The 26,955-nt window shown below is 37.5% G+C and overlaps 1 protein-coding gene and 1 long non-coding RNA gene across 2 annotated transcripts; both read left to right on the top strand.

Annotated features, from left to right (window-relative positions):
* The first annotated feature begins 10,388 nt into the window (after positions 1 to 10,388).
* Positions 10,389 to 12,670, top strand: LOC105442512. Its single transcript, XR_972432.2, has 3 exons — positions 10,389 to 10,739; positions 11,378 to 11,425; positions 12,620 to 12,670. It is a non-coding gene; the product is annotated as an uncharacterized LOC105442512 (long non-coding RNA).
* A 5,694-nt stretch (positions 12,671 to 18,364) lies between these two features.
* LOC105438616 lies at positions 18,365 to 21,257 on the top strand. The gene is made up of 2 exons (XM_030991083.1): positions 18,365 to 19,556; positions 19,624 to 21,257. The coding sequence occupies exons 1-2, from the start codon at positions 18,365 to 18,367 to the stop codon at positions 21,255 to 21,257; spliced, it is 2,826 nt and encodes a 941-aa protein (XP_030846943.1).
* Positions 21,258 to 26,955: the final 5,698 nt, after the last annotated feature.

Below are 26,955 nucleotides of genomic sequence, written 5' to 3'. Positions count from 1 at the left end.
ATATTTGGATGCCCCTGTAGATGTATTATAGGCACAAGAAAAATTAGCCCCTAAAACACTTCTCCTTTCGAGAAAAATTGAATATAAAAATTTACCAGTGCTCCCGGTAAATTTTGATAAATTTCAAATAGCGCCTACGGCTGTACAATGGTAGTTGTGACCCTGAAAATCTCAGAATATGTAGTTGTGATATATAATTTCCAAACGGGAATAGCTAATTGGTCAGTTTTAGTCAAGAAACATCGTTTTATAGCTTAATTAATATCTTGACCTTGAGAGGGAGCTATATAACATAAAGAGTATATTATTTACAATTTCATAACTTTAGACTCGATTTCAACCGCAACAACGATCCCTGAATATTGTAGGATCGCATATGCTTCAAATATGTTCATTTGAACCAAAGTCATGACCCCATCCCAAAACTTTGTATTACCTTTAGAGGGTTGTTAAAATGCATTTATATTTGACGTATTCATCACGTGATATATTAGTCGGATTTGCTCAAAACTTATAATAAAGATTTCTTTTTTCTTTTAATGGATCTTAAAGTGATCTTCTAACCAAAGGATTGTGTGGTTGCTGTTTGTGATTGAGTTTAAACTGTTCAAGAGTGATACATTTATTTAATGAATTCATAAAAATATACATAAAGTTGTCGTAAGATCTATTAGCATCGCTCTCGGCTAAAACTTGTGCCCAGCTAAATGAATTAGGTTTATTCTTTAATCTTCTAATTTTATCAGCAGTGAATTTCCTCACCATCCTAACTAGGGGAGGATGGGAATCAGCACCAATGTAAGATGTTATTTTGGCGAATATTTGAGAACGATCAGAAATATAAAGAATGTGTCCCCCTGTTACACCCACAAATGTAATAACGCCCACAAATGTAATAACACTTTACCCACAAATGTAATAACACCCACAAATGTAATAACACTTTACCCACAAATGTAATAATTTCACCCACAAATGTAATAATTTTGAATCGCCCACAAATGTAATAATGACTTTACCCACAAATGTAATAATGACTTTACCCACAAATGTTATAAATTTGAAGTGATATTTTTTCGAATTTGTTCAAAACTAAAACCCTGTAATAAAGCATGGGTATAGCGCAGTCTTTACTCCAGACCCGGTTATTTCAAAAAATTAAAAAAAATCTTCAAAACTAAGACCCCATAATCCTTTTCCTGTGGAATAATATGAGAATCGAGCGTAGTCTTTCCTCCAGACACGGTTATTCAAAAGTAAAAAAACAAACAAAAAACTTTTAAACTAAGACCCCACCATCTTCCAAACTAAGACCCGGTAATAAAGCATGGGTTTAGAGCGTAGTTTTTCTTCCAGACCCGGTTATTTCAAAACTTTTTAAAAATCTTCAAAATTAAGATCCCATCATCTTATTCCTGTGGAAGAACATGAGTATTGAGCGTAGTCTTTTCTCCAGACCCGGTTATTCAAAAGTTAAAAAAAACAAAAACAAAAAACAAAACAAAACAAAACAAAGAAAAAACCTTTTAAACTAAGACCCCTCCATCTTCCAAATTAAGACCCGGTAATCATTTCAGACTTGTTCTTTTTTATATAGCTGCTTGAGTGTTTCAGAAGTAGGGAAAACTGTAATATAAATGTGTTTTGTTTGTATTTGCCTTTGAATAAATTTCGTTCTCATGAATTCACACCGTGTACCGCGTATCAATTGGTAGTCTTCAGTATAAGTAATTGATACGTTCATCACATGAAGAAAGGTAATTCATTCACGCACTCATGAAAATATAACATCGCAATCCAACGTTTCAATGTCACTTATAGCGTACATATATATATATATATATATATATATTATGTTACATATCGTGAACATATTTCATAATCACATGCATAAAATAATTAGCGTCAATATTTCAATACATTTAAGGTCACTCATTCGATTACTTTTTTTTTCTACGAACATTGAATTCCAGGATTTTGATTTTGATTTTTTTAAACTGTTGAATAACCGTGTCTGGAGGAAAGACTACGCTCGATTCTCATGTTATTCCACAGGAAAAGGATTATGGGGTCTTAGATTTGAAGATTTTTTAATTTTTTGAAATAACCGGGTCTGGAGTAAAGACTGCGCGCTATACCCATGCTTTATTACAGGGTTTTAGTTTTGAACAAATTCGACAAAATATCACTTCAAACTTATTACATTTGTGGGTAAAGTCATTATTACATTTGTGGGTGATTCGAAATTATTACATTTGTGGGTAAAGTGGTTATTACATTTGTGGGTGAAATTATTACATTTGTGGGTAAAGTGTTATTACATTTGTGGGTGTTATTACATTTGTGGGTAAAGTGTTATTACATTTGTGGGCGTTATTACATTTGTGGGTGTAACACCCCCATTTGTGGTTGATTCAAAATTATTACATTTGTGGGTAAAGTGGTTATTACATTTGTGGGTGAAATTATTACATTTGTGGGTAAAGTGTTATTACATTTGTGGGTGTTATTACATTTGTGGGTAAAGTGCTATTACATTTGTGGGCGTTATTACATTTGTGGGTGTATCACACCCCCACATTATCATAACCATCAATGTCAATGTCAATTTACTCCATTGACCATAATGAGACATCCACGGAACACTTGATGCAGTCATATCACTTAGTAAGAAATTTAAATTAGTTTGATGATTTTTTTTTTAGACGTCGTTGCTTGGTTACATAATGCTGTCCTTGTGTGTGTGTGTAATCATTGTTGCTCTCACCCGCGCTCTCCACGATGCATTTAGCAATTTGGTATCGCAATTCAAGATGACGTGCCAGTTCAAGGCGTTATCCGTCCGTCACTCGTAGTCGAGTATACTATATATGGGCCTACAAATATATTTGAAAGTTTACTTACCATCGTTTCATTTCTTTGAGAGCTTTTCATTACGACTGATCATAGATGATGACTGTTATCAACAAGATGAATCTTGTATTGATATATGCTGTTATTGGTGCAACGATTTATCATTTGGGCGACGGAGATGCCTCAGAGCAAAATTCTAACCTCAATTCTTGCACCGCTGGCGAAGGTAAGAAATAATTAAGAATATAAAGAAATATAAATTCATCATATTTGGAACAATCCTCGTTTTTTTCTCCTTTTCACACAGGACAATTTCAAAATAGTCCATAGTCTAATTTTGCATTTAGAGAAGAGAATTTAAATATTTTTAGCAACCGAAATTGGGATTAATTTGACAAACAGTTGCGATAGACATTCACCATCTGATAAAAGTGCTTTTTAACAATTTCTATCTGACAAAATCCAGGACCAAGTCCCTCCCCGATATATAGAGTATCCTATTTTATCTTAAAATATACAACTCCTATACAATACTTTACATCGTAAAATGTGCGATATCGATTCCGTTGTATTTTTTTCATTGAAAACGTTTGCATCCTCTTGTCTGCATCGGAAACCTTGGGAATGACAGGCTTTATAAGACAAATACCGATTGCAGAAATAATTGTGATACATTATTTCCCATTCCTTTCTTCTAAATTTGTGTTGTCTCCTAAAAACGTTTTTGATTTCTTTATAAGAAAAAACATGTTTATCTTTTATTCATTCAAACATATTTGGCGTTACCGATTTCTGTTTAAGAAATTCTGTGTACATTTTTTTGGATACAATATCATTCATTGATATAATGTTTTTTTTCTCAGTACAAACGCAATTTCCTGTACACCATGAACCCTATCCCTGTCTTTTCTCATATTTCTTTTCCAGCTATTAAACTGGAAGCGTTTCATAAATTGTCTGTATTATTCAAAAATCAATTATATTTAATCCCAGCTGTTGAAAATATGCAAAGGATCTAAAGAGAAGGTTGAGTTCTGGGAAGAGGTGAAACATAATTGTGAGTGTTATCCAGTATACAGTAATTTCAAGTTAAACTCTCGTTTCTAGGAGCGTTATCCAGTATACAGTAATATCAAGTTAAACTCTCGTAATCTGCTTTCTCTAATTTGTGCAAAATTACGCTTGAATACCAATCAATATCTACATTAAGTTTTTTTCCCAATAAAGGCAACAAGTGTTAGTTAATACAGTTCTCAAAGGAATAAGTTCATAGAAACGATTGCTACTTATATCAGTAACATGTATTACCTTATCTGCAACCAACAGGGAACTTTGTTTTCATTTTCTTTTCTAGTATAATCATGCATAAATTCTTCTTTTAAACTATTGACCCATACAGGTGGTATCGCTCGTTTAAGTCTTGCATAGTCAAACATTGCATTGCATTTTCGTCTGGAATACACCTGCGATGTAGGGTGCGTTTAATCAACACTTTTCACCCTAAAATCATGATATTTAAAGACGTTTAGTTTAAAACACGTTCCGTTCAGGCGATTTTTTCGTCGGTCGTAAAAATAAACGTGTTTAAAAACACAAACATAAAACGCTGAAAAAGATGCGTTTTGTATCACGATTCTGCAGAATCACGGTCGCTAAAATTCGATTGAACGAACGGAGTTCTCAATCATGATTCTGTGGTGTCATTTTTGTGGCCTGTTCCGGTTTGGGCAAAAACCACGCGCCTGCTTTTCATGCAATTTGCGCTCACTATACCGTGCTCTTTATCGTGGCCTGTTCCGTTATGTTATTCCTTGTTTTCCTTCTATCATTTCTCTTTCTGTCTTTCCTTATGTTATTCTTTGTTTCTTTCTGTCTTTCCTGATGTTATTCTCTGTTTCTTCCTTATATTCTTATGTTATTCTTTGTTTTTATATATCTATCACCTTTTCTTATGCTATTCTTTGTTTTTATAATTCTATCACTTTCTCTTATGTTATTCTTTGTTTTAATCATTCTATCATTTTTTCTTTCTGTCTTTCCTTATGTTATTCTTTGTTTCTTCCTTCTATTCTTATGTTATTCTTTGTTTTTATAATTCTATCACTTTCTCTTATGTTATTCTTGGTTTTAATCATTCTATTATTTTCTCTTTCTGTCTTTCCTTATGTTATTCTTTGTTTCTTCCTTCTATTCTTATGTTATTCTTTGTTTTTTGCTTCTATCACATTTTCTTATGCTATTCTTTGTTTTTTAAAATCTATCACTTTCTCTTTTGTTATTCTTTGTTTCTTCCTTCTATTCTTATGTTATTTTTGTTTTTGCTTTTATCAACTTTTCTTATGTAATTCTTTGTTTTAATCATTCTATCACTTTCTCTTTTGTTATTCTTTGTTTCTTCCTTCTATCACCTTTTCTTTTGTAATTCTTTGTTTTAATAATATTCTATCACTTTCTCTTTCTGTCTTTCCTTATGTTATTCTTTGTTTCTTCCTTCTATCACCTTCTCTTATGTTATTCTTTGTTTTTACTCATTCTATCACTTTCTCTTATGTTATTCTTTGTTTTAATCCATCTATCATCTTCTCTTTCTGTCTTTCCTTATGTTATTCTTTGTTTCTTCCTTCTATTTTTATGTTATTCTTTGTTTTTTGCTTCTATCACCTTTATTTATGATCTTCTTTGATTTTATAAATCTATCACTTTCTCTTTTGTTATTCTTTGTTTCTTGCTTCTATTTTTATATTATTCTTTGTTTTTTCATTCTATCACCTTTTCTTATGTAATTCTTTGTTTTACTCATTCTATCACTTTCACTTTCTGTCTTTCCTTATGCTATTCTTTGTTTCTTCCTTTTATTCTTATGTTGTTCTTTGTTTTTTGCTTCTATCACCTTTTATTATGTTATTCTTTGTTTTTATAAATCTATCACGTTCTCTTTTGTTATTCTTTGTTTCTTCCTTCTATTCTTATGTTATTTTTTGTTTTTTTCCTTCTATCACCTTTTCTTATGTAATTTTTGTTTTAATCATTCTATCACTTTCTCTTTCTGTCTTTCCTTATGTTATTCTTTGTTTCTTCCTTCAATCACCTTTCTTATGTTATTCTTTGTTTTTACTCATTCTATCACTTTCCCTTATGTTTTTCTTCGTTTTTAATCATTCTATACTTTTCTCTTTCTGTCTTTCCTTATGTTATTATTTGTTTCTTCCTTCTATTCTTATGTTATTCATTGTTTTTTCCTTCTATCACCTTTTCTTATGTAATTCTTTGTTTTAATCATTCTATCACTATCTCTTTCTGTCTTTCCTTATGTTATTCTTCGTTTCTTCCTTCTACCACCTTCTCTTATGTTATTATTTGTTTCTTCCTTTTATCACCTTCTCATTCTTCGTTTTATTATTGCGATCTATGCTCAAAACAGCAGTCGACAGTCGGCCGTAAAAAATTCCAAAAAGCGCGCGCCGAAGTTGACCTATACTTCCTGGGTCAAACTGCGCAGTGTGATGCGCAGTGCCTGGGCTCGAAATGAGCTAGAATCTTCAAAATCTTCCCTGGAGTAAAGTTTGGTGTAAAACGTTTTTATTTGGTTTAGAATGTCTTTCTCAATATCGATAATCTCTCCTCCCTCATTGACTAAACTCTTAATGGTGCTTTTCCTTTTATTTGCATGCAACAGCTGACTGAAGTATCTTGTGTCTTTTCCCCACTTTCCTAATATGACGCCGGGGATCGCATTAGTATGCCTTCATGAATATATTTATATCTGTCTGCGAGCTCTTTTTTAAAAAAATTCCTCTACTTTTCCTTCAGTAACTCCTTGAATAATATTATGTTCTAACTTTTCAATTTCTTTTTCAAGAAATTCTCTTTTGTCTCTTCGATCTCTGGCTAATCTTTTTGAAGAGGCTCATGAAAAGTTCCTTATTTTCATTTTCATACAGTCCCAGAGCACTCTCCTATCTTTAATTTTTAACTTTAGTTCATCCTTTAATCGGATTATCTCTTCTTTCATCTGTTTAACATATTCTACGTTTGCACAAAGACTGTTGTTAGATTTGCAATAAGATCCTTTCCTTTTTTCTATATTCTTTTCTGTTTTATCATAGAGAATCTGAAAAATTGCTAAGTGGTCGGGTGCTAAATAAAGTATTACCTCGCACTTAATAACCCGCCCTTTCAGATCTTCAGATATAAGCCAATGATCTAAACGACTTTGTTTTTTCGATGGGTTTCTTTCTCTCCAAATGTCTATTAAAATGTAACTTTTCCATAATATAAGAAGATAGATTGCTCAAAAACGCTCTTCAAAGATTACAATATTATGTGAATCGGTAACATGGTGACAACATAATACATCTTAAATCAAATCTTTTGTAAAAGGTGCATTAAACGATTCTCGAAAACTATTTTCCCACTCTAAAAGGGCAAGGGGTATATCCCCTCCCAGCCTAGTCAATTTGCCCACTCAAATTTTTACCACCCATTACGGCGTTTTCAACCGGGAGTCGCGAGAGTATTTTAGTTACATTGAAAATATATTTCGGAATAACGTACGTTATCGTAAAACTTAGAAACGGGATAATTTCAGGCTGCGATGTCCATAAACATCCCCATATGATGATATCACGATACTCGGACATGTCGCTGCCCTAACATCATATCATGATTCCAGCAGATGGCGCCCGAATATACCTTATATATTCTATCTTTATATTGAAATAATGAAAATATAATGTGTGATTTATAAGGCGTGGAATCCACTGGATCGGGGCGTTTTGGCGTGCGCCTGTAATCCAGCTTATAATGGAAGTTACAAACTGATTCAGCTGAGGACGCAGGTGCGAAACTGAGTCGCGGCTTTCGGATGGTGACGTTTAAAGCCGGTCCCCAGACGTAAATAATCATATCTGATTGTTTGATACACGTCTGTTAAAAAAATCAATTACACAATTCAAATTCTCAAGGCGCACTTGTGAAAAAAGAGATCGCATAATAACATCTGCATTATAAACGAAGGCTGGAGCAGAAGTAAGATATAACATACAAAAAAGACAAAACAATTAAATATATACCGAATTAAACAGATACGTTTTATGACAATTTTTAAACAATTCAACTGATCTGTGGATGTGATATAAGCACCTAAAACACTTCAGCTTTCGAGAAATTGAATAATCAAAAATTTACTGGTGCTCTCGGTAAATCTGCAATATTTCAAATAGCGCCTAAGGACATTCCATGGTAGCTGCGACCATGACAATCTCAGAAATGGTATGCAGTTCTAATATATAATTTCCAAACGGGAATATCGAATTGGTCGATTGTAGGCAAGAAACATTGTTTTAAAGCTAAAGTAATATCAGTCTTGAAAGGGAGCTATACAACTTATTATTTACAATTTCATCACTTTAGACTCGATTTCAAAGGCGACAACGATCATTAAATATTGTAAAATTGCATAATTATGCTTCCGAAATGATAAATTGGACCAAATTCATGACCCCATACCAATACTTTTTATTACTTTTAAGATGTCTGGAGCTTTAATTAATTTCTTTATATAATTTTTTAATTCTATATACTTCACTGTTCACGTATTGGCTTGTATTTTGAATGAAACTGAAATGATAAGTCAATGATCCCGAGGAAGACGAGATTTAAGAGATTTCTAAATATCTCAGATTTTTTTTTGCCCTGGCGCGTTTAAAATTACTCATACACAAACCATCAATCACCTTTAAATTAAACAAAAAAATAAATTCTATCTCAATTATCATCAACAGTAGTATCAGGTTGTAAGAAACTGCAAAAATGAGTGAGCGTCAGAGAAGTCCATAGCAACATGTCAATACTATGGATTAGCAAGTCAATAATTGAGAGAAATCGGAATTTACTTTTGGTTAACGAATCAGGTGTTGAATATATGCACTTTTCTTTATATTTATTTTTGTAAAAATGAAAAAAACATTGTCAAAATGTAATACCTTTTACTTCTCCTAATGATAAGAAACGAATGTTGATCAACATAAGATTTGCAGAAAATGGTTTTCCCGATGTTAAGAAACAATATATTGAGACTTGATTCCATCAAACTAAAGCCCCCATCACACGAAACTATAGTTCTCACTACGCTCTGGTAAAACAATACGGTGTTCAATAAGTTCGTTCCGCCCCCCCCCCCCCACAGAAAAGCATTTTATTGTGTTTAAAACTCAATTTGCACCATGCATTTCAGGTTATTTTGTTCATTTTCTCATTTCTAAGCATTATTAGAGATGTCACATCCCAATTTATTAAAAATGTATCTCTCCTTAGTGGTCGATCACCTGTGAAACACGCTTGGTCCAGTTATCGTCCACTAATGACGCAAGGAGGTCCTTATTCAGTATAGGCTTTTCTATGCTCACCGGTTCCCCTCTTTAAGTTGAGTTATTGTTTTGCAGTATTGAGTTTCAATATTTTTTCTTTCATAATAGACCATAGTTTCTCTATGGGGTTCATTTCTGTCAAATTTTCTGGTCAGTTCTCTTTCCTTCTCCAAACTCCTGTTGGTCTTGTTGGGCGCCATCTTTAAATGTCTAAGGTTTACAGACCTTTAAATTCCTCCTTTTTGAGCTCGTATCTCAGCCCAGCATAAGGTGTGGTCAATGTCTGCAGGCTGGATGCATTAGTATACATCCAGTACATGTACATTTGGTTGGTAACAGACTGCGCTATTACTAAAGTAGTCATATGAGCAGTTGAGTTGGCAGATAGGGGCGGAACGAACTTTTTGAACACGGTTTAGTTAATAACGGGTTTAAACTGATTACGGACTGGCTTGGACTGCCTGGAAATGGCATATTTACCCAATCTCAACTTGATATGAATTGACTGTGGACGGGGTACAGACGAGATGGACGTATTGAAGACTGTTTATGAACTTACTAGGATCGTATTATAGACAATATTTACACAATATACCCCGACCATAACCCGTTTTTTACGATTTTCTAGGACGGTTCCAGAACGTAGTGAGAAATAGTTAGTTGTGATTGGGGTTTAGCTGCTGCTAATTGATGCTCGACCACAGCACGTTGTAACACGTTCCTAGTAGGATCGAACTACGGTTATTCGGTTCATAGTACGGCAATCAGTCCGTTTGTAGTACATCCTCCTCGTTTTAAGTACGTTCTCACTCCGTCTAATTGCAGGACGGGGAAAAATTTGAACAGGCTCAAAGTTCTAGAGCACCCTTCCGGCCTTCCATATCTAGTCCGAGCCCGTGCCTGAAGTTCTAATACAGATCGTAAACAGTTGCTACTACGTTCAACTCCGTTCGCACACAGTTTGAGCTCGTTTGGCAACATTTTACAGAACGTAGTAAGAACTATGTAGTGTTTTGATAACTTTAGTTTAGACGCACATAAGAACGCTGGAAACGGATAGTAGTATTGATATGTGAGTCGTTTATTCTGGTTCCTTTTGCGATACCTTTCATCCCGATATCGATACTCACATAATACCACAAACTGGTTCGGTGTGATGGAGTCTTAACCCGTGAATCCGACTTTTATTCTTAGTTATTCTTTTTTTCACAGATAGGACCGTACGATTGGTAAACGGGACCGACTCGTCAACAGGGGTCGTAGAGGTTTGTGTGAACGGGACCCGGGGATATGTGTGCAGTTTCTACTGGGACATTTATGATGCCAATGTCGTCTGCACAAATCTTGGTTTTACCAGGGCGGTTGGTTCATTTATTGGAAGACTAAGTGAACTAAGCAACAATGAGATAGTTCTCTATAAGCCGCTTTGCGAAGGGGACGAAGCCAGTCTGTTTAACTGCCCACATGACGTCACAGGTCATTGTATCACGGGAGCGGGAGGAGTGGAGTGTTCAAATGGTAAATTTACACCCTTTCATCATGAAAATAACAATTCATGGTGTAAAATCATCTATCCGTACACTTCTGTAATGTTAATACCCCAGAGACACCTAACGAAACCGACACAATGCCGATTACAGATGAAAGAAAAGTAGTACATTGATAGATATTTATGTGTGTCCGTTCACTTAAAAATGCAAAAATGCAAAAAATGGGTTCGATCTAGAGTACATTTGAAGAAAATTTGGGTGTGTGACTAAATTATACTGTGTTAAAATGACCTTATAAACAACACACGTCTGCAAATAAAAACAATAAAGATAATCGTAATAAATAAAGCTTTTATAGAAACTGATATAATGAATGAAATTTAAACAATGATGATTTCACATGGAACCCGGTGGGAGAGTGACCATTTTCATTCCTTCCAGCCTCTTGCGTTTGTATCCTTTTCATTCTCACAATAAATTCAAATAAAGAAAGATTAACTAAACTGAATATATCAATTTTACCGTCAAACAGTGATTCCATTAAAAAAAAATAAAAAAAATTCTCAATGATTTTGAATGACTTCATCCGTCTATAGTGAAAGCAAATATCGGTTATGAGGTGAATAAAACGATTTCTTCATAATTTAGATTTTTCTTTGGTTTCAGACGAGATTTGTATTCCGGGTGTGTGTGAAGGAGACCCAGAAATCGAAGGTATGGATAATGCTTTCCTCTCGTACTTCACAAAGAGCAGCCATTTATTTCAAGCTATACTGATCAACTCACATTATTCAAATTGTTCGTAATCAAAGCATACGATTCGTCTTTTGAAAATACCTGTTCGTAAAAAAACAAACAGACAGTGAATGGTGGTAATATATTATGGAGACACTAAGGAATTACCCTTGAAATTGTTCTTGCAGTTATAATGGCTACATATGACCTAAAAGTTATTCCTACCGCGATACAGTTTCAAATACCTATCAATCTTATACAAGTTCTTAGTTTCTTTCCATTACTACACATCAACCCCTTTTCTATACTGTTTAAAGAGTCTTCTCACACTTTCACGTTAAAAAAAATTCAACTAACTTTCTGTGGAGTTTCGAATTGCTTTTAAGAGTCAGCCAATGAAAGAAAACCTCACTCCAAAAAATAAATGTAAGTATCCTGAAAATGAGATGTATTCCAGCCGTTTGATGTACAATATTCCTTACGAAAGTGAACAAGAGATATATAAATGAAGATGTTCTCGGCATGAAATAATGTCTTTTAGCATGACATGCGTGCAACCATTTTCTTGAAAGTGAAACCTCTACATGTATCATGTACACATCTTTGGTTGGAAAGACTTCTTAATTCAATAGGAGAACCTTTACTTTTCAATGAGGAAAAATCATTGCTGAGAAGCTAAAAACAATTATTTGGTGAAAAATATATAACAGGGGAACAATTGTGATTCATTTATTTAAAAATACTAAAACAAAGCACTTTACAAATTATCTGATTTATGCGAAACCTTCAGCCCAGAAGAGCCCAAACTTATTTATGAAACTATCGTTCTGACAATATTGTAGTACAAAGGATAATAGCAGGAAAATGAAATGCTGATTCACTACACACACCTGGGAAGGAAGAATCCATACATGTGAATACATTTAGTCACGTTATCAATAAAATGGTGATGCCCGTGTCTTGCGTGCTGAGAACTGTATAGTAGTCTTGCTTTACACCTCTCTCATCCACTTTGGTAGGGAATGTTGTGGATTAATCGGCAGGAATACAATAAATCTCTCAGTTAACTAAACTTATTTCTTGGGGTGAGGTTTCTTTTAAGTTTCAACTCCCATCTGCAATTATATAGGCATTATTTTTTATAATATTTGTTAAATGTTTTTTTTTGTACAGAACCTATTTGTGAACCGCTGTTAGAGCACTGTTATCGCCTATTCTGGAAAGGTAAGATTTTTTTATCAGTATCATAACATGGATCCTGCCATTAAGGGGGAGCATGGACCTCTCGTAGGTCCATGGGAGGAGGTACTGACTACTGAACAGATTTAATGGGATGTGACTACAATTACGAAACAGAGGAAAGAAAGATTCACAGATATGGGTACATGGGGCTACACACATGCGGTATCAATGTTTGGTCCAAAGCTTGAAGCTTTTTCTCTATGAGGGTATTTCAAGAGTAAACCTTCTCATATTGGCCCTAACTTATTCCACACAAAAAGAGAAGAATCAGAAGCTCACAAATCATTTTATTTAGCATCTTTACCAAAACAAAAAAAACAATCTCGTTAAAGATACAATTTTCCTTTTTTCCCTTTTTTTCTTCATTTTTCTTTTGTATATTTCAGCCTGGGATCTTCTGCAAGACAATAAACTTTTGATTTTCACTTCCCATTAACGCAAAATCATACACATACACACTCACACACACACGCACACACACACACACGCACACGCAAACACATATAAAATAAAATGTTGTTAAGAAAGTGACAAACGCAAAGACCTATATAAATGGATTTCAATCATTTAAACATATTTTCTCCCTCTTTCAGATAAGCTTCATTGTGCTAACCTGCGATTTGAACTGTTCTCTCTGAAGTGTCTGTAAGTATCACGATGCAAGAATATGTTTACAGAAGTCTTTCTTCATCATTAACAGTGAGGTTTGAAGCGTAAAAGCGTTTAGATTTGCAAACGTTGGGTATAAAATGGTAATCAGTGGGAGATTTAGGGTTTTACGGCAAGGATCACAAGTCCAAAAATGTTGTGGGCAGAAAACACTAAACCAAACCAAACAAAACAAGACAAAAGGTTATCTTATTGGGTGTGCCGTTTTGGCTAGAAACTACTCTGATAAGCCAAATAGAAAGAACAAAAAGGGAAAAAGTTCACCGGTCCATGATTCTTCTTTTCTTCCACCTTAATACCCCTTTTATTAGGGGGGGGGGGGGTTCTTACGCTATGTCGAGCTGTTAAGTTTTTGTGAGGAAATTAAGCTAGTTGAAAAGAATAGAATATTTTCGAAATTCAAGCGTTTTTAGGCCTATAATAATAATACATACTAACACTAATTTTCAGATCTGTACAGCGCTTATTTATTTATTATTTGGTCCTTCGAGGTATTTTGGCAGTCTTTTGAATTTCTCATTAACTTCAAAATAACTCTAATAGATGACAGAGCTTCTGCAGGAAAACGTGGATAGAAGAACTTTTTTTTTTTATAATTTTTTTTTTTTACTGTTGAAGGAAACATGTGCAGAGCACATGAGAAATACAGCTACATTATCGCGCAAAGACCTAGGAAAATTCAACCAACGGCAATTTTGATAGCCTTGTGCATCACTGAAATATGTGAACATTACTTTGACGTTTTATGTAATCAGAAAATAATTTCTACAGAATGAAGATAGGGTAAAGAAGAGGCCCTGTTGATTTCTCGTGTTTGTGGTGTTCCAAAGCCGAAATCCTTAGACACGTTTGCGTTGTCTGGTGCACGTGTTATTCTCCCATTTTCTGTAATAATTATCATAATGTTTCTATTAAATAAGCAAATACTGTTCTGAGAAACGAAAATGAGTTCGTTAAAACTGATGTGAGACAAAGAGGAATGCCTTCAACAGAGTTTCTTTTATATTTAAAACAATGTTATGTAATACTCAAAACCGTTCTTTTTATTAACAGGAGTTGGCAATTCGCTATCACGAAATGGAGCAAAATATACAGTGAAGTAGATATTGAACTGGTGTAAGTATTTATCCTTCGTAACTGAATATCTATCGATGAACTAGCACCTCCCCAATTCCTGTAAAAGGGTAGACATTTTGGTAGTTTTTTTCCTTCGCAAATGTTTATTCAATTTGAAAATGATTTGTGTTAAATAATTGCTGACAAATAAGATAGGTTTAATGTCATACACCATTATTTTAGCAGACGGGGGAGGGGTAGGGGGGGGGGAAGAAAAAAAGAAAAGAAAATCTATTATTGAACTCCCGGAGCCCCGAGCTCTTTTTGCGATACACACCTCGCGTTTTTCTTTCCCCTTTAAATAATACTTGGCATAACCTCTATAAACTTCATTCAAATAGTTTTTCACCATGCACTATGCTGAAATCACACTCTCAACCCCCCCCCCCCCCACCCACACACACAAGTTTAATAAAGACGCATACTCTAAATATATTTCCAATGGACTGCAAAGTTCGCCTGCAAGATGTCTGCATATAGCCAAACCTGATTTAGCAGCCACCTGTTTAGAAAGGCCACCTGTTTATAAAAGACTACATTTTTTATTTCGCTTGAAAATGGTTTCTCATAGCTAAAAGAACCTGTGCATAAAGATCTCCTGCCTATGAAGATCACTTTTCTTGTCTCCCTTGAGAGGTCTTTAAATACATTGAATTAAATCAAGCCGAAGAAATCCTCAAACGATTTTATAAATATATCTGTCTCCATTCATATTAAGATCTTGCAATACGTCTTTCCTACCGGTAAAACATCAAAGTTCTTTTTAAAAGTAAAGATATGCAGTTAACAACTAAAACATTAACCCTTGTGTTCAATAAATTTGATTGTTTTTGTGTTTTCGTAAGTGAATACTTTAGATGTAAGATTTACATGTCACATTCACAAGGAACATAAATTGGGACAATTCAATGTTTCACATACTTGAACAATTACAAAACTTAGTAAGGGTATGAATAGATTATTTGTAAACTCCCATGCCCTTCTCTCGTTGACCAGGGCATTCAGCACTGGTACTCTTCTCTCAATGGAACCGGGATTTTTCAGAAGCTTCTCAAACTGTCACTTTCTGTAAGTTCTTCATCATCCTTGTTCATTCTCTTTCACTTGATAGAAAGAAGAAGATTGCTTCATTTCCACTATGACAGCATTTTCACTTTCTCACATGTTAAACAGCAAAACCTAAGAGATTTAGTACGTATACAGTAGTATTGATCAATTCAAAGATTAATATCGCATTCTGGTTTGGGAATGACATGTCAAGGAAGACGTTCTAGACCTACCCCCTGGACATCCACCCTCGGATAACCACCCCCGGCCAACTACCCGTAGGACAACTACCATCTAGGGAACCACCCTCTAGGACGACTACCCCGCACAACTACCCCCAGACAACTACCCCCTAGGACAAATCTCCTAGGGGGTAGTTGTCCGGGGGTAGTCGTCCTAGGGGTTTGTTGACTGGGGGTTAGTTGTCCGGGGGTAGTCGTCCTAGGGGGTAGTTGTCCTTGGGGGTAGTTGTCTGGGGGTAGTTGTCCGGGGTAGGTATCCGGGGGGTAGTTGACTGGCGGTGGTTATCCTCCTCCTCCTTCTCATTCTTCCTTGCGTATCCGGACACTTACCCCCTGGACTAGTCCAAGGAAGAATGAGGAGGACGAGGAAGATGAGCAGGAGAAGAAAAAGAAGAAGAAGAAGAAGAAGAAGAAGAAGAAGAAGAAGAAGAAGAAGAAGAAGAAGAAGAAAAAGGAACAAAAGAAGAAGGGGGGGGGGGGAAAGAGGAAGAAGGAAAAGAAGAGGAAGCACCTTAATTGAATTAAATAATATCCGCATTGTTCTCTATCAAAAATCAAATTTGCATCAAAATTAATGAGACCACGTGTTATAAGTGTTGGAATTACTAGCTTAATATAATGACTTTGTCAGCCCGTTAGTTGAATTATACACATTTGTCTTCGAAATCGTTAGCAAATAGTACATGCTTATAGACTCGTATTTTCAATTTTAATTCTATTCTTTGTTACTTTTAGTCCTTGCGAGAACTCAAGATTATGTCTTTAACGTGTATTTCCATATTTTGTCTAACTCGAAAACGTTTACAGAACACAATCCCAAAGAATTTCCGAAAATCAACCTAAATTAATTTCGATGACGTTTCGTATGATTTTTATGGGATCGTTACATTCTTGAAGTCTTTGCGATTTCTTAAGACGACTACATATCTGCTGAAAAAATGCCAAATATGATTATTTATGTTTTAAGAATGAGATAAATATTCTTTGGTGAACTTGTTTATGCAGCTATCTCGAGGGCCTGAACATTACCGAAATACAGGAAGGTACTTTTCAAGGGTTATCATCTTTACGGATTTTGTAAGTTTACACATTTTGTATATTAAACAATTACAAGTATTCATTCACTTGAATACTATAATTGTTATTGTTTATGTTTGACTAGTTTGTATGCATGTGGTTAAACATCATTTGCTATTATAAGCAATGGACCCGGTATAATGGCTACGACTTCAATTATGTAATCTTGTTTATCGATCATAATTCTTTTGAATAAAGAATTTCTATAAAAACGACGTTGATTATTCGGTGTTTAATAGGCAATAGTTGCTCTTAATATGATTGTTCTGTATCGTTTTGTATTTAATCGAAGGTATTTGCCCCTTTTGATGTATGCATGCATTACTTCATTGATTTCGATATCATGCAAGAAACTACACATCTTAAGTAATCCTTTTTAGATTTCATGTTCTATTTACCATCTAACGTCTATTCCGTGTTTCTGAAAGATATTCCATTGTCATTTGCTCTGTCTCTTTAAATAAACGCCATATATTTTAATTATGATATTGCATATGAATGAAAAACCTGAGCAAATTGTTATTTTTATGTCATGGTGGTGGGGTATAAAATATATACGATTTCTTTACTAATATGAAATGTAAAATTGTCTCTCGCTCTTCCTCCAACTGAACAGAAATCTGACATCGAATTTCATCAGCTATATACCTCGCGGAGCTTTTGATGGACTGGAAAGCCTGCGGATGTTGTTAGTTGAAACCCGATGTTAATTTATATATTTTATGAATGAAGGAAAAAAAAATCAAGGACAATAGAAAGAAAACTGTATGATTAAAAAAGTAATATCTATTGAATATATTCAGCTGTTCATTAGAATGTTAAACGCAAACATGATAATGATGGTGATATGAGACGATTATGACGATGCTAATGATAATGATAATTAAAATATTAAAAATGAATATAATAATTATAATAATAATGATCGTAATAATGGTAATGATGATAAAATAATAAGAGCATTAAAGGTAATACAAAGTTTTGGTATGAGGTCATAAATTTGGTTCAAATATAAATATTGGAAGCATATGAGATCCGACAATATTTAGTGATCATTGTCGCGGTTGCAATCGAGTCTAAAGTTATGAAAATGTCAATAATCAACTTTTTATGCTGTATAGCTCCCTCTCAAGGTCAAGATATTTGGATCACTGAAAATAAGGAATAAACCAGGAATACCGCTTTGAATTGCATGGGGAGAACTTGAAAATCAAGCTGCAATTTTATTCAATCTGTGAATGCAAAAGAGACACAAAACGATCATAAATACATGTACAATCTTTGCACATATAAATGAAGACTGATATATCCAAACATCAACTAAGCTAATGAAAGCTAAATGCCTACATCAAATTAACTGTATCCACTTCAAGCTCGACATATACTACCATTGAATCAAATTGCAGCTTGATTTTCAAGCTCTCCCTATGCAATTCAAAGCGGTATTCCTGGTTTATTCCTTATTTTCAGTGATCCAACAATTAAATTTCTTTGAGAAATCGGATACGAAGTCTAGCGAGGAATTATGACTGAGACAGAAAAGAGCCTGAAGCTGAAACGGAGAGGTGCTAAGGCCAGGTTTACACGGTTCGGGAACGCCTTGGAGTTCTTGGTACAGGAGAGTCGTCCACATGATGAGATAACCAAGGCAGAAAAGGACTATGAACAGGCCTACACAGATCTTCAGGTTAAACATGAAGCTCTAACCGAAATCATCGAAGATGATGCTGTATTTGAGGAAGAGGAGAAGTATATAGACGAATGTCAGAGAGTATTTCTGAGGCTGAAGGTCAGAGTTAAGGACCTTGTTGGAGAGACAGCTGCGGCTAGTCATGATCAGCCTACAGATGCAGAGAACCCTTCTCCTGTAGATACATATAGCAGTCAAGTACAGAGACCAGTGATGAGAGCAGAGTCGTCTTGTTTCAAGATGGAGAGACCCAAACTACCGAAATTCAGTGGGGACATACGAGAATATCACGCTTTTAAAGCTGATTTTCAACATGTGGTTCACCGGCAGTATGAAGGTAGAGATGCCCTTATGATACTCAGATCATGTTTGATTGGAAAGCCTCTGCAGAATATTCAGGGATTGGGGCATGATTATGAAGCAGCTTGGAGACAACTGGATCTACACTACGGTGATCCTAGGATGGTCGCAGATGTTGTTGTTAACGACATCTCCAAGATGAAGCCCTTGAAGCCAGAAGAGGATGATAGGTTTTGCAGTTTCGTCAACCTAATTCGCAGAAGCTTCAACTCTTTGAACGAGATAGGAAGGGCCAATGATATGAACAACAATCATATGTTGGCTCTCATCGAGAGAAAGATGTGTATCGATGACCGAAGGATGTGGTTTCGCAGCCAAGAAGAAGGCAGGTTACCAACTATGGATTCTCTCTTGCAATGGATGGAAATAGAGTTGAAGGCTAGACTCGGATCATCAGCACCAGTTGATGCAAGAGCCAGTGGTGCTGTTAATGAGATATCGACAACACCAGCAAGGACGGAGTACCAATGTTGGATGTGTAAATCCAATGATGGCCATTGGACTGACCAATGTAAGAAGTTTGTGTCCAAGTCTCAGGAAGAACGAGTGCAGCTGGTAAAAGACAACTATGCTTGCTTTAGTTGTTTGAAGAAAGCAAGCCAGGAACATAGAATGTCTACATGCAACAGAAAGAGACGCTGCACAGAGACTATTGATGGAGACCAGTGCAAGTCTTACCATCATCCTTTGCTACATTTTCAAAGTAGGAGTAATTATGATGTTACTTTTGTCAGTGGTGGAGTCGATGCTACCGATACTGATAGGTGAAGCCATCGGGCAAGATGATGTTAAGAAGAGATGTAATGTTTTGCTGGACTCTGGATCTCAGATTTCGCTGGTCAAACAGTCTTTTGCCAATGATCTACAATTGCAAGGAAAGAGGACATCAATCTCCATTACGAAGCTAGGTGGAGCAGCAGAAGAACTTGAGACTTGCATGTACAAAGTGCCAGTGAAAGCATTGGGTAAGAAAGGCAAAGTTCATATGGTTTCTGCTATTGGGTTGCCATGTATAAACGACGACATAGCAGAAGTGAAGATTGACGCCATAGCCCAGCAGTTCACTCTGAAGAAGAAAGATCTTCGTAGAGGAAGTGGACCTGTTGATCTGCTTATTGGAGTTGACCACAACAAGTTTCATGGAGGAGAGACAAGAGAAGGGGAGCGTTACACTGCTAGATGTTATCCTCTCGGATGGGTCGTTTTTGGATCTTCACCAAATCAGATAGCCTCGTCTGGTAGAGTGTTCCATGTCCAGTTAATCAAACCAGTGGACATGTCCAGCTTTGGGAGCACAGAGACGATGGGAGTTAGAGGTGGTAGCTGCAAATGTAGCTCTGCAGGAATGACGAAGCCAGCTTCCCGAGACCTCACAGACAACGAGTGGCAAGCAGAAAGGAAGTTGCAATGTTTCGAGAAGAGACTGCTCAAGAATCCAGAGCATAGTCGAGCATACCAAACTCAGATGACCAGAATGGTAGAGATGGGGTTTGCTCGCAATCTAACTGAGAAGGAGATTGAGTGTAAAGGCCCAGTGCATCACATCTTGCACCATGCAGTCGTGAGACCTGAACAGAAGAGCACCCATGCAGTGCGCTTTGACTTCAACTCATCGTCAAAGTTTCAAGGGCACGGTCTCAACGACTATTGGTATAAGGGACTAGAATTGCTGATCTCACTGTTTGGAGTTCTGATGAGATTTTGGGAGAACCTCATTGCCGTTGCGTCTACTATGGCACAGATTGCTTTGAGACAGACTGCAGAAGAAGCAGAGAATATGCAACCCCAGGCTGCCTGTGTGTTAAAGGAGAATACATATATGGATGACATATGTATCTCAGTTCAAACTGAAGATGAGGCAAGAAAGCTGACCAGAGAAGTAGATGAGGTGTTAGCAGAAGGAGGTTTTGGGGTGAACGGATGGATGTCTAACAGACCACTGAAAGAGAATGACAACACATTATGTACAGATGAAATCAACCTCTTGAAAACACTTTCAGAGAAGAAAGTGTTGGGAATCGCTCGGAACCAAGAAAAGGGCTCGTTCACCACTAATAAGGTGAACTTGGATGGAAGGAGAGATAATGCAACTCTAACAAAGAGAGAGTTTCTAAGCAACACAGCTCGCCTCTTCGATCCGATAGGATTTGCTGCTGCTTTCCTTTTGCGAACTAAGACCAGGATGCAAAGACTGTGGCAATTAGGCCTAGGATGGGATGAGGTGCTTCCGCATGATGAAAAGATGAAATGGGTGTCCTTCTTCAAAGAGACTAAGAATCTGAGACACCGTTCTGAGTTCGGCGTATCGTCCGAAGCTTCCAGGAAGAGCTGGACGCGTGATGTAATGTATGAGTTGACTTTGTTGTAATGTTGTCTGATCATAATGCAGTTAGGGGGTAATGGACCTTAGGTAGGATTGTTCAAGTGTATCCTGGGACTGATGGGAAGGTTAGGACAGTTAAAGTAATGTCTAAAGGGGCAGAGTATCGACGTCCAATTCAGAAGATTGTAGTGATATACCCGGCAGAGGGTTACGAGGAGGATTAGACTATTAGCGTATCATATGTGATATTACATTCGTTGTAACAATTTATTTTCAGGGATTTATACTGAAAAATATTATATCAAAGCTAAATTGGTTTAGAATCTGGAGTATTAGGGTTTGAAAAGTTGTTTTGTTACAACGACAGTTGTGATACCTGTACTGTATGTAATCTGTAAATATTCTTCTTTTACATGTATTAGGATTTGTTCCCATGTTTACTACCTTTTTAGTGGTGGGGGGAAGGATGGTTTGATGACAAACCAGGAGTTAGCTCAATTATTTTCCTTTTATTTCAGAAGACACCGTAGCTTAATTTACGTCTACCATAGCGCGTATGGAATTTATGCTAATTCTAGTTCAGAGCGAATTTATGCTAATTCTAGTTCAGAGCAAATTTATGCTAATTCTAGTTAAGAGCGACGTGTTCGCAGACGCCATGTTTCTTTCGTTAGGAAAGGATGTTCAGGAGACGAAAGTCTTACTATGTTGTTTTAGTTAGCCAGGAAATGTCGCCATAGAAATTGAATTGTTGGATCACTGAAAATAAGGAATAAACCAGGAATACCGCTTTGAATTGCATAGGGAGAGCTTGAAAATCAAGCTGCATTTGATTCAATGGTAGTATATGTCGAGCTTGAAGTGGATACAGTTAATTTGATGTAGGCATTTAGCTTTCATTAGCTTAGTTGATATTTGGATATATCAGTCTTCATTTATATGTGCAAAGATTGTACATGTATTTATGATCGTTTTGTGTCTCTTTTGCATTCATAGATTGAATAAAATTGCAGCTTGATTTTCAAGCTCTCCCTATGCAATTCAAAGCGGTATTAATGGTTTATTCCTTATTTTCAGTGATCTAATATTAATTAACCTATAAAACAATATTTCTTGACTGAAATCAACCGATTAGCTATTTCCGTTTGGAAATTATAGCACCGGTAAATTTTTATTCCATTTTTCTCAAAAGCAGAAGTGTTTTAGGGGCTAAAAATTGTTGTGCTTATAATTCATCCACAGGGGCATCACAATATATAAAAATCACTATCCACCCAATTTTCAAAATTTACCAAAACTTTGTATTACCTTTAAAAAGTAATACAAAGTTTTGGGAAATTTTGAAAATTGAGTAGATGCGATTCTTTACAATTTGGATATATTTGGATGCCCCTGTGATTGTATCATAAGCACTAGAAAATTTAGCCTCGAAAACACTTCTGCTTTCGAGAAAAATTGAATATAAAAATATACCAGTGCTCCTGGTAAATTTTGATAAATTTCAAATAGCGCCTACAGCCGTATAATGGTAGCTGCGACCATGAAAATATCAGAATATATAGATGTGATATATAACTTTCAAACGAGAATAGCAAATTGGTCGATTTTAGTCAAGAAACGTTGTTTTATAGCTTAATTAATATCTTGACCTTGAGAGGGAGCTATACAACAAAAAGAGTGTATTATTTAAAATTTCATAACTTTAGACTCGATTTCAACCGCGACAACGATCACTGAATATAGAAGGATCGCATATGCTTCCAATATATATGTAGGAATAAATGTTGTGTAGAAACTAAATGAGTATTCTTACCGTTTATAATAATCCTCAGCGTTGATATCTCGGGTATAGAAAGAAACTGGAAGGCGAATCATGAAGAGGATGAATAGAGCGATAAAGCGAAGTGAAGAATCAGCACGAGGAGCGCGACTAGCTAGCTAGCGAAATTAACGCGAATATGATGAAGGCACACAACCTTACAGTTCACACTTCCCGAAATTAAATAGAAGACAAATCTAATTTGCGATTTAGTCCTCAAATAAAATGATGATGATGAAACTCGCTATTAACGTGAAAACTAATGAGAAGAAGCTTGTTGAATAATCCGAAAACGTCCTATATAAAACACGTCCGATGATGAAAACTGAAGACAGGAGAAGTGAGTAAAAACCGTGTGTGGAGACTTATCCAAGTGCGCTAAAAGTGTGATGATTGGCTTATTAAAACAATAAGGTGCGATCCGATTGGAGTAACTAAAATAACACTCTTGTTGCTGGGTGGTTCCATGGATGAAATTAACTCAGAGAATATGTAGAATGTGCAGCTGTAAATTGTTATTGTTATTGAAGCTGGCTGAACGTAAAGTACTAACAAAAGGAATGGTTAAAATGCTGGCTATGTACAATGTTGATAAACATTTGTGACCTTTGTAAAGTTCAAGTCACTACATCTAGCACCCCCCAAGAGTGATGCGAGATAGAATGAGTAGCAATCGATAAAATGGTACTGTCCAAAATACATGTAGAAGAAATATATTTACAGCAAATACATATGAGACGATGTCGCAACAATCGCAAGAAACTTGAATCCAAGATGGCAATATAATTGTCTTCAGCCATAACCAAAACATTCCACATAGCGTGCTGGCCACCTGACATGCCGGCCGGATCGCGTCTTTCGCGGCTCGACAGGCGGGGTAGAAGCAGAGCTCGGCAGTCGATCTGCGACCAACGATGACGGGGGATCTACGCGTGGAGGCCGAACCATGGTCGATGATGACGGGATATCGTCGTGTGGTGGTGCGATCTCCGGAGTTGCGCAATCCTCTAAGAATGCAGGCTTTAAACGTTCTACACTGACGTTCACACGCTTACCATTAATGTCAATGGAGAAAAACTTGTCAGTACGGCGGAGAACTGGGAATGGACCCCTGTAGGGCGGTTCTAGGGGTTTCCTGACTGCATCTTGGCGTAGAAATACATGGCTAGCAGAATGAAGGTCAGCATGAATCTGGGTACTAGCATGTCGTTGTTTGCGAGGAGGGGTGGGGCGTAGCTTACTCATCAGCTCTTTCAGTCTATGTACATAGTTCGCCGGATCAATGTCTGTGTCTGGCTTCGTCGGTTCTACGAATTGGGCAGGCAACCTAATGCTTGTCCCAAACACCAACTCAGCTGAGGAGCATCCAATGTCGGACTTGACAGCTGTGCGTATCCCCAATAGTACAAGGGGCAACACTTCAGTCCAGCGTACAGTGTTATATGTCTTGATCGAAGCTTTGAGCTGACGATGTAGGCGTTCTACTAACCCATTCGAGGCCGGATGATATGAAGTCGTCCGAATACGAGTAGTGCCGAGTAGGTTGGTGAGGGCGAGGAAAAGGGCGGACTCGAACTGTCTCCCCCTGTCTGTAGTGATTGTTGCCGGTGTGCCAAAATTCGCCACCCATCTGGCCACAAAAGTCCGTGCTACCGTCTCGGCAGTAATGTCCGGGATCGGAATAGCTACTGGCCATCTGGTAAAGCGATCAACACAAGTCAAGAGATAGCTATTACCTTCCGAAGGAGGAAGTGGACCCACGAGGTCTATATGAACATGCGAGAATCGAGCATCTGGGGATGCGAATGTGCCCAAAGGTACTCTGGTGTGTCGATGAACTTTACACTTCTGACACTCCAGACAGGTACGCGTCCAGTTCCTGATGTCGCGCTTGATTCCCGGCCAAACGAAACGCTCTGTTATCACCTTCTGAGTTGCTCTAGCACCAGGGTGTGATAATCCGTGGAGTGAATTGAAAATTGTTCTCCTATGCGAAACTGGCACTAGAGGCCTGGCACTCCCAGTGGAAATGTCACAAAGCAAAGTGGTGAGTGTGCCTGGAAGTGGTATCGACTCAAGCTTGAGCGAAGTGTCTGACAAGTCGGCAAACTCCTCATCATCCTTCTGTGATCGAGCTAAGGCAGCAAAATCGACAATGGAAGTTGAGTCGACGGCACTGATAGGCAGGCGAGAGAGGGCGTCGGCTGCAGTGTTGTGCTTACCACTGATATGACGTATATCAGAGGTGAACTGTGAGATGAGATCTAGGTGTCGAATCTCTCGGGGTGAGTGTCTGCCCGGCTTAGCCTGCAAAGCGTAGGTGAGGGGCTTGTGATCGGTGAAGATGGTGAAAGTCCGGCCTTCGAGCATATGGCGGAAATGTCTCACGCTCTGGTAGGCAGCGAGCAGCTCGCGTCCAAACGTGCTGTACCGAGTTGCTGCCGGCTGGAGTCGCTTGGAAAAGAAAGCGAGTGGCTGCCAAGTGTTGTCCACTAACTGTTGGAGCACTCCACCTACACCATAGTCTGATGCATCGACGAGTAAACAGAGAGGAACTCCAGATCGAGGGTGCACAAGGATAGAAGCGTCAGCTAAGTCCTGTTTAGCTCGATTAAAAGCTAAGAGCTCAGCTTCATTGAGTGTGATAGACTCTTTCTTCTTCTTCCTGCCTTTAAGTAGATCTGTCAAAGGTTGGAGCACTTCAGCACAGTGAGGAATAAAACGTCTGTAAAAGTTCATGAGACCAAGAAATTCTCTCAGTGTAGTGAGTGAAGTTGGAGTAGGAAACTTCCGGATGTGTTCCACCTTGTCGTTGAGAGGACAGATACCATGCTGATCCACGTGGTGGCCTAAAAAAGTCAATGAAGATACACCAAACTGACACTTGGAAGTGTTGATGACAATGCCATACTCACGAAGTCGATCAAAAAGTAGGCGGAGGTGTGTCACATGTTCGGCATCCGTAGTACTGGCAACGAGCAGGTCGTCGAGGTACACAAAGACAAAAGGGAGACCACGAACAACTTCATCCATCAGCCGTTGAAAAGACTGAGCAGCGTTTCGAAGTCCGAAGGGCATGCGAACCCACTCGAAAAGTCCGAATGGAGTGGTTATTGCAGTCTTCGGGATATCACACGGCTCGACTGGGATCTGGTGATAAGCACGAATTAAATCAATCTTAGAAAAAATCGTCTTACCACTGAGGCAGGATGAGAAATCTTGTAGGTGGGGTATCGGGTAACAATCAGGAGTTGTCCGAGAGTTGAGGGCGCGGTAATCCCCACAAGGTCGCCAGTCACCTGGGGTCTTCTTTGGGACCATATGGAGTGGAGAAGCCCAATTACTGTCCGATGGGCGAATAATGCCCAGGTCTAACATGTGGTCGAACTCGGCCTTAGCTACTCTAAGACGATCAGGAGCGAGGCGCCGAGGACGAGCTGCAACAGGGGGACCTCGTGTCTGGATATGATGAGTAGTCCCGTGCTTCACACCGTCGGGCTTGTATACCGGGCGAGTAATGTCCTGGTAGCTGCGGAGGAGAACGTGAAAGCGGTCATCAGAAACCCCTCTCACATACATGGGGCTGATAGTCCCAGTGTAGGAGCCGAATCCACACACACTAAGATTGGTTTTAGTGTCGATCAACTTGCGATGTTTCACGTCGACGAGTAAACCAAAGTTAGTAAGAAAATCCGCTCCTAATATAGGCGTCTTCAAATCTGTGACAATAAAAATCCAGCGAAACACTCGTCGCAATCCAAGATCCAAAGTAAAAGATCGCTCACCGAAAGTGTTGATCGGCGAATGATTGACTGCTTGAAGTTGGATCTTCGACGCTCCGACCGATGAAAATTGAGATTTCTCCAACAGTGACTGGGGAAAAATACTCACTTCGGCTCCTGTGTCAACCAGGAAACGCTTGCC

The sequence above is a fragment of the Strongylocentrotus purpuratus genome, unplaced genomic scaffold, assembly GCF_000002235.5.
Source record: "Strongylocentrotus purpuratus isolate Spur 01 unplaced genomic scaffold, Spur_5.0 spur5_scaffold_2, whole genome shotgun sequence".
In the NCBI taxonomy this organism is placed as follows: Eukaryota; Metazoa; Echinodermata; class Echinoidea; order Camarodonta; family Strongylocentrotidae; genus Strongylocentrotus; species Strongylocentrotus purpuratus.
This window is presented reverse-complemented; position numbering and strand designations above follow the sequence as displayed.

What these genes read in the sequence shown, in the direction of transcription:
- LOC105438616 (XM_030991083.1), top strand. Translation starts at nt 18,365, where the DNA reads ATGACTGAGACAGAAAAGAGCCTGAAGCTGAAACGGAGAGGTGCTAAG. An exon ending in GACTATTGATGGAGACCAGT is followed by an intron (nt 19,557 to 19,623) that starts GCAAGTCTTACC and finishes TACTTTTGTCAG; the next exon opens with TGGTGGAGTCGATGCTACCG.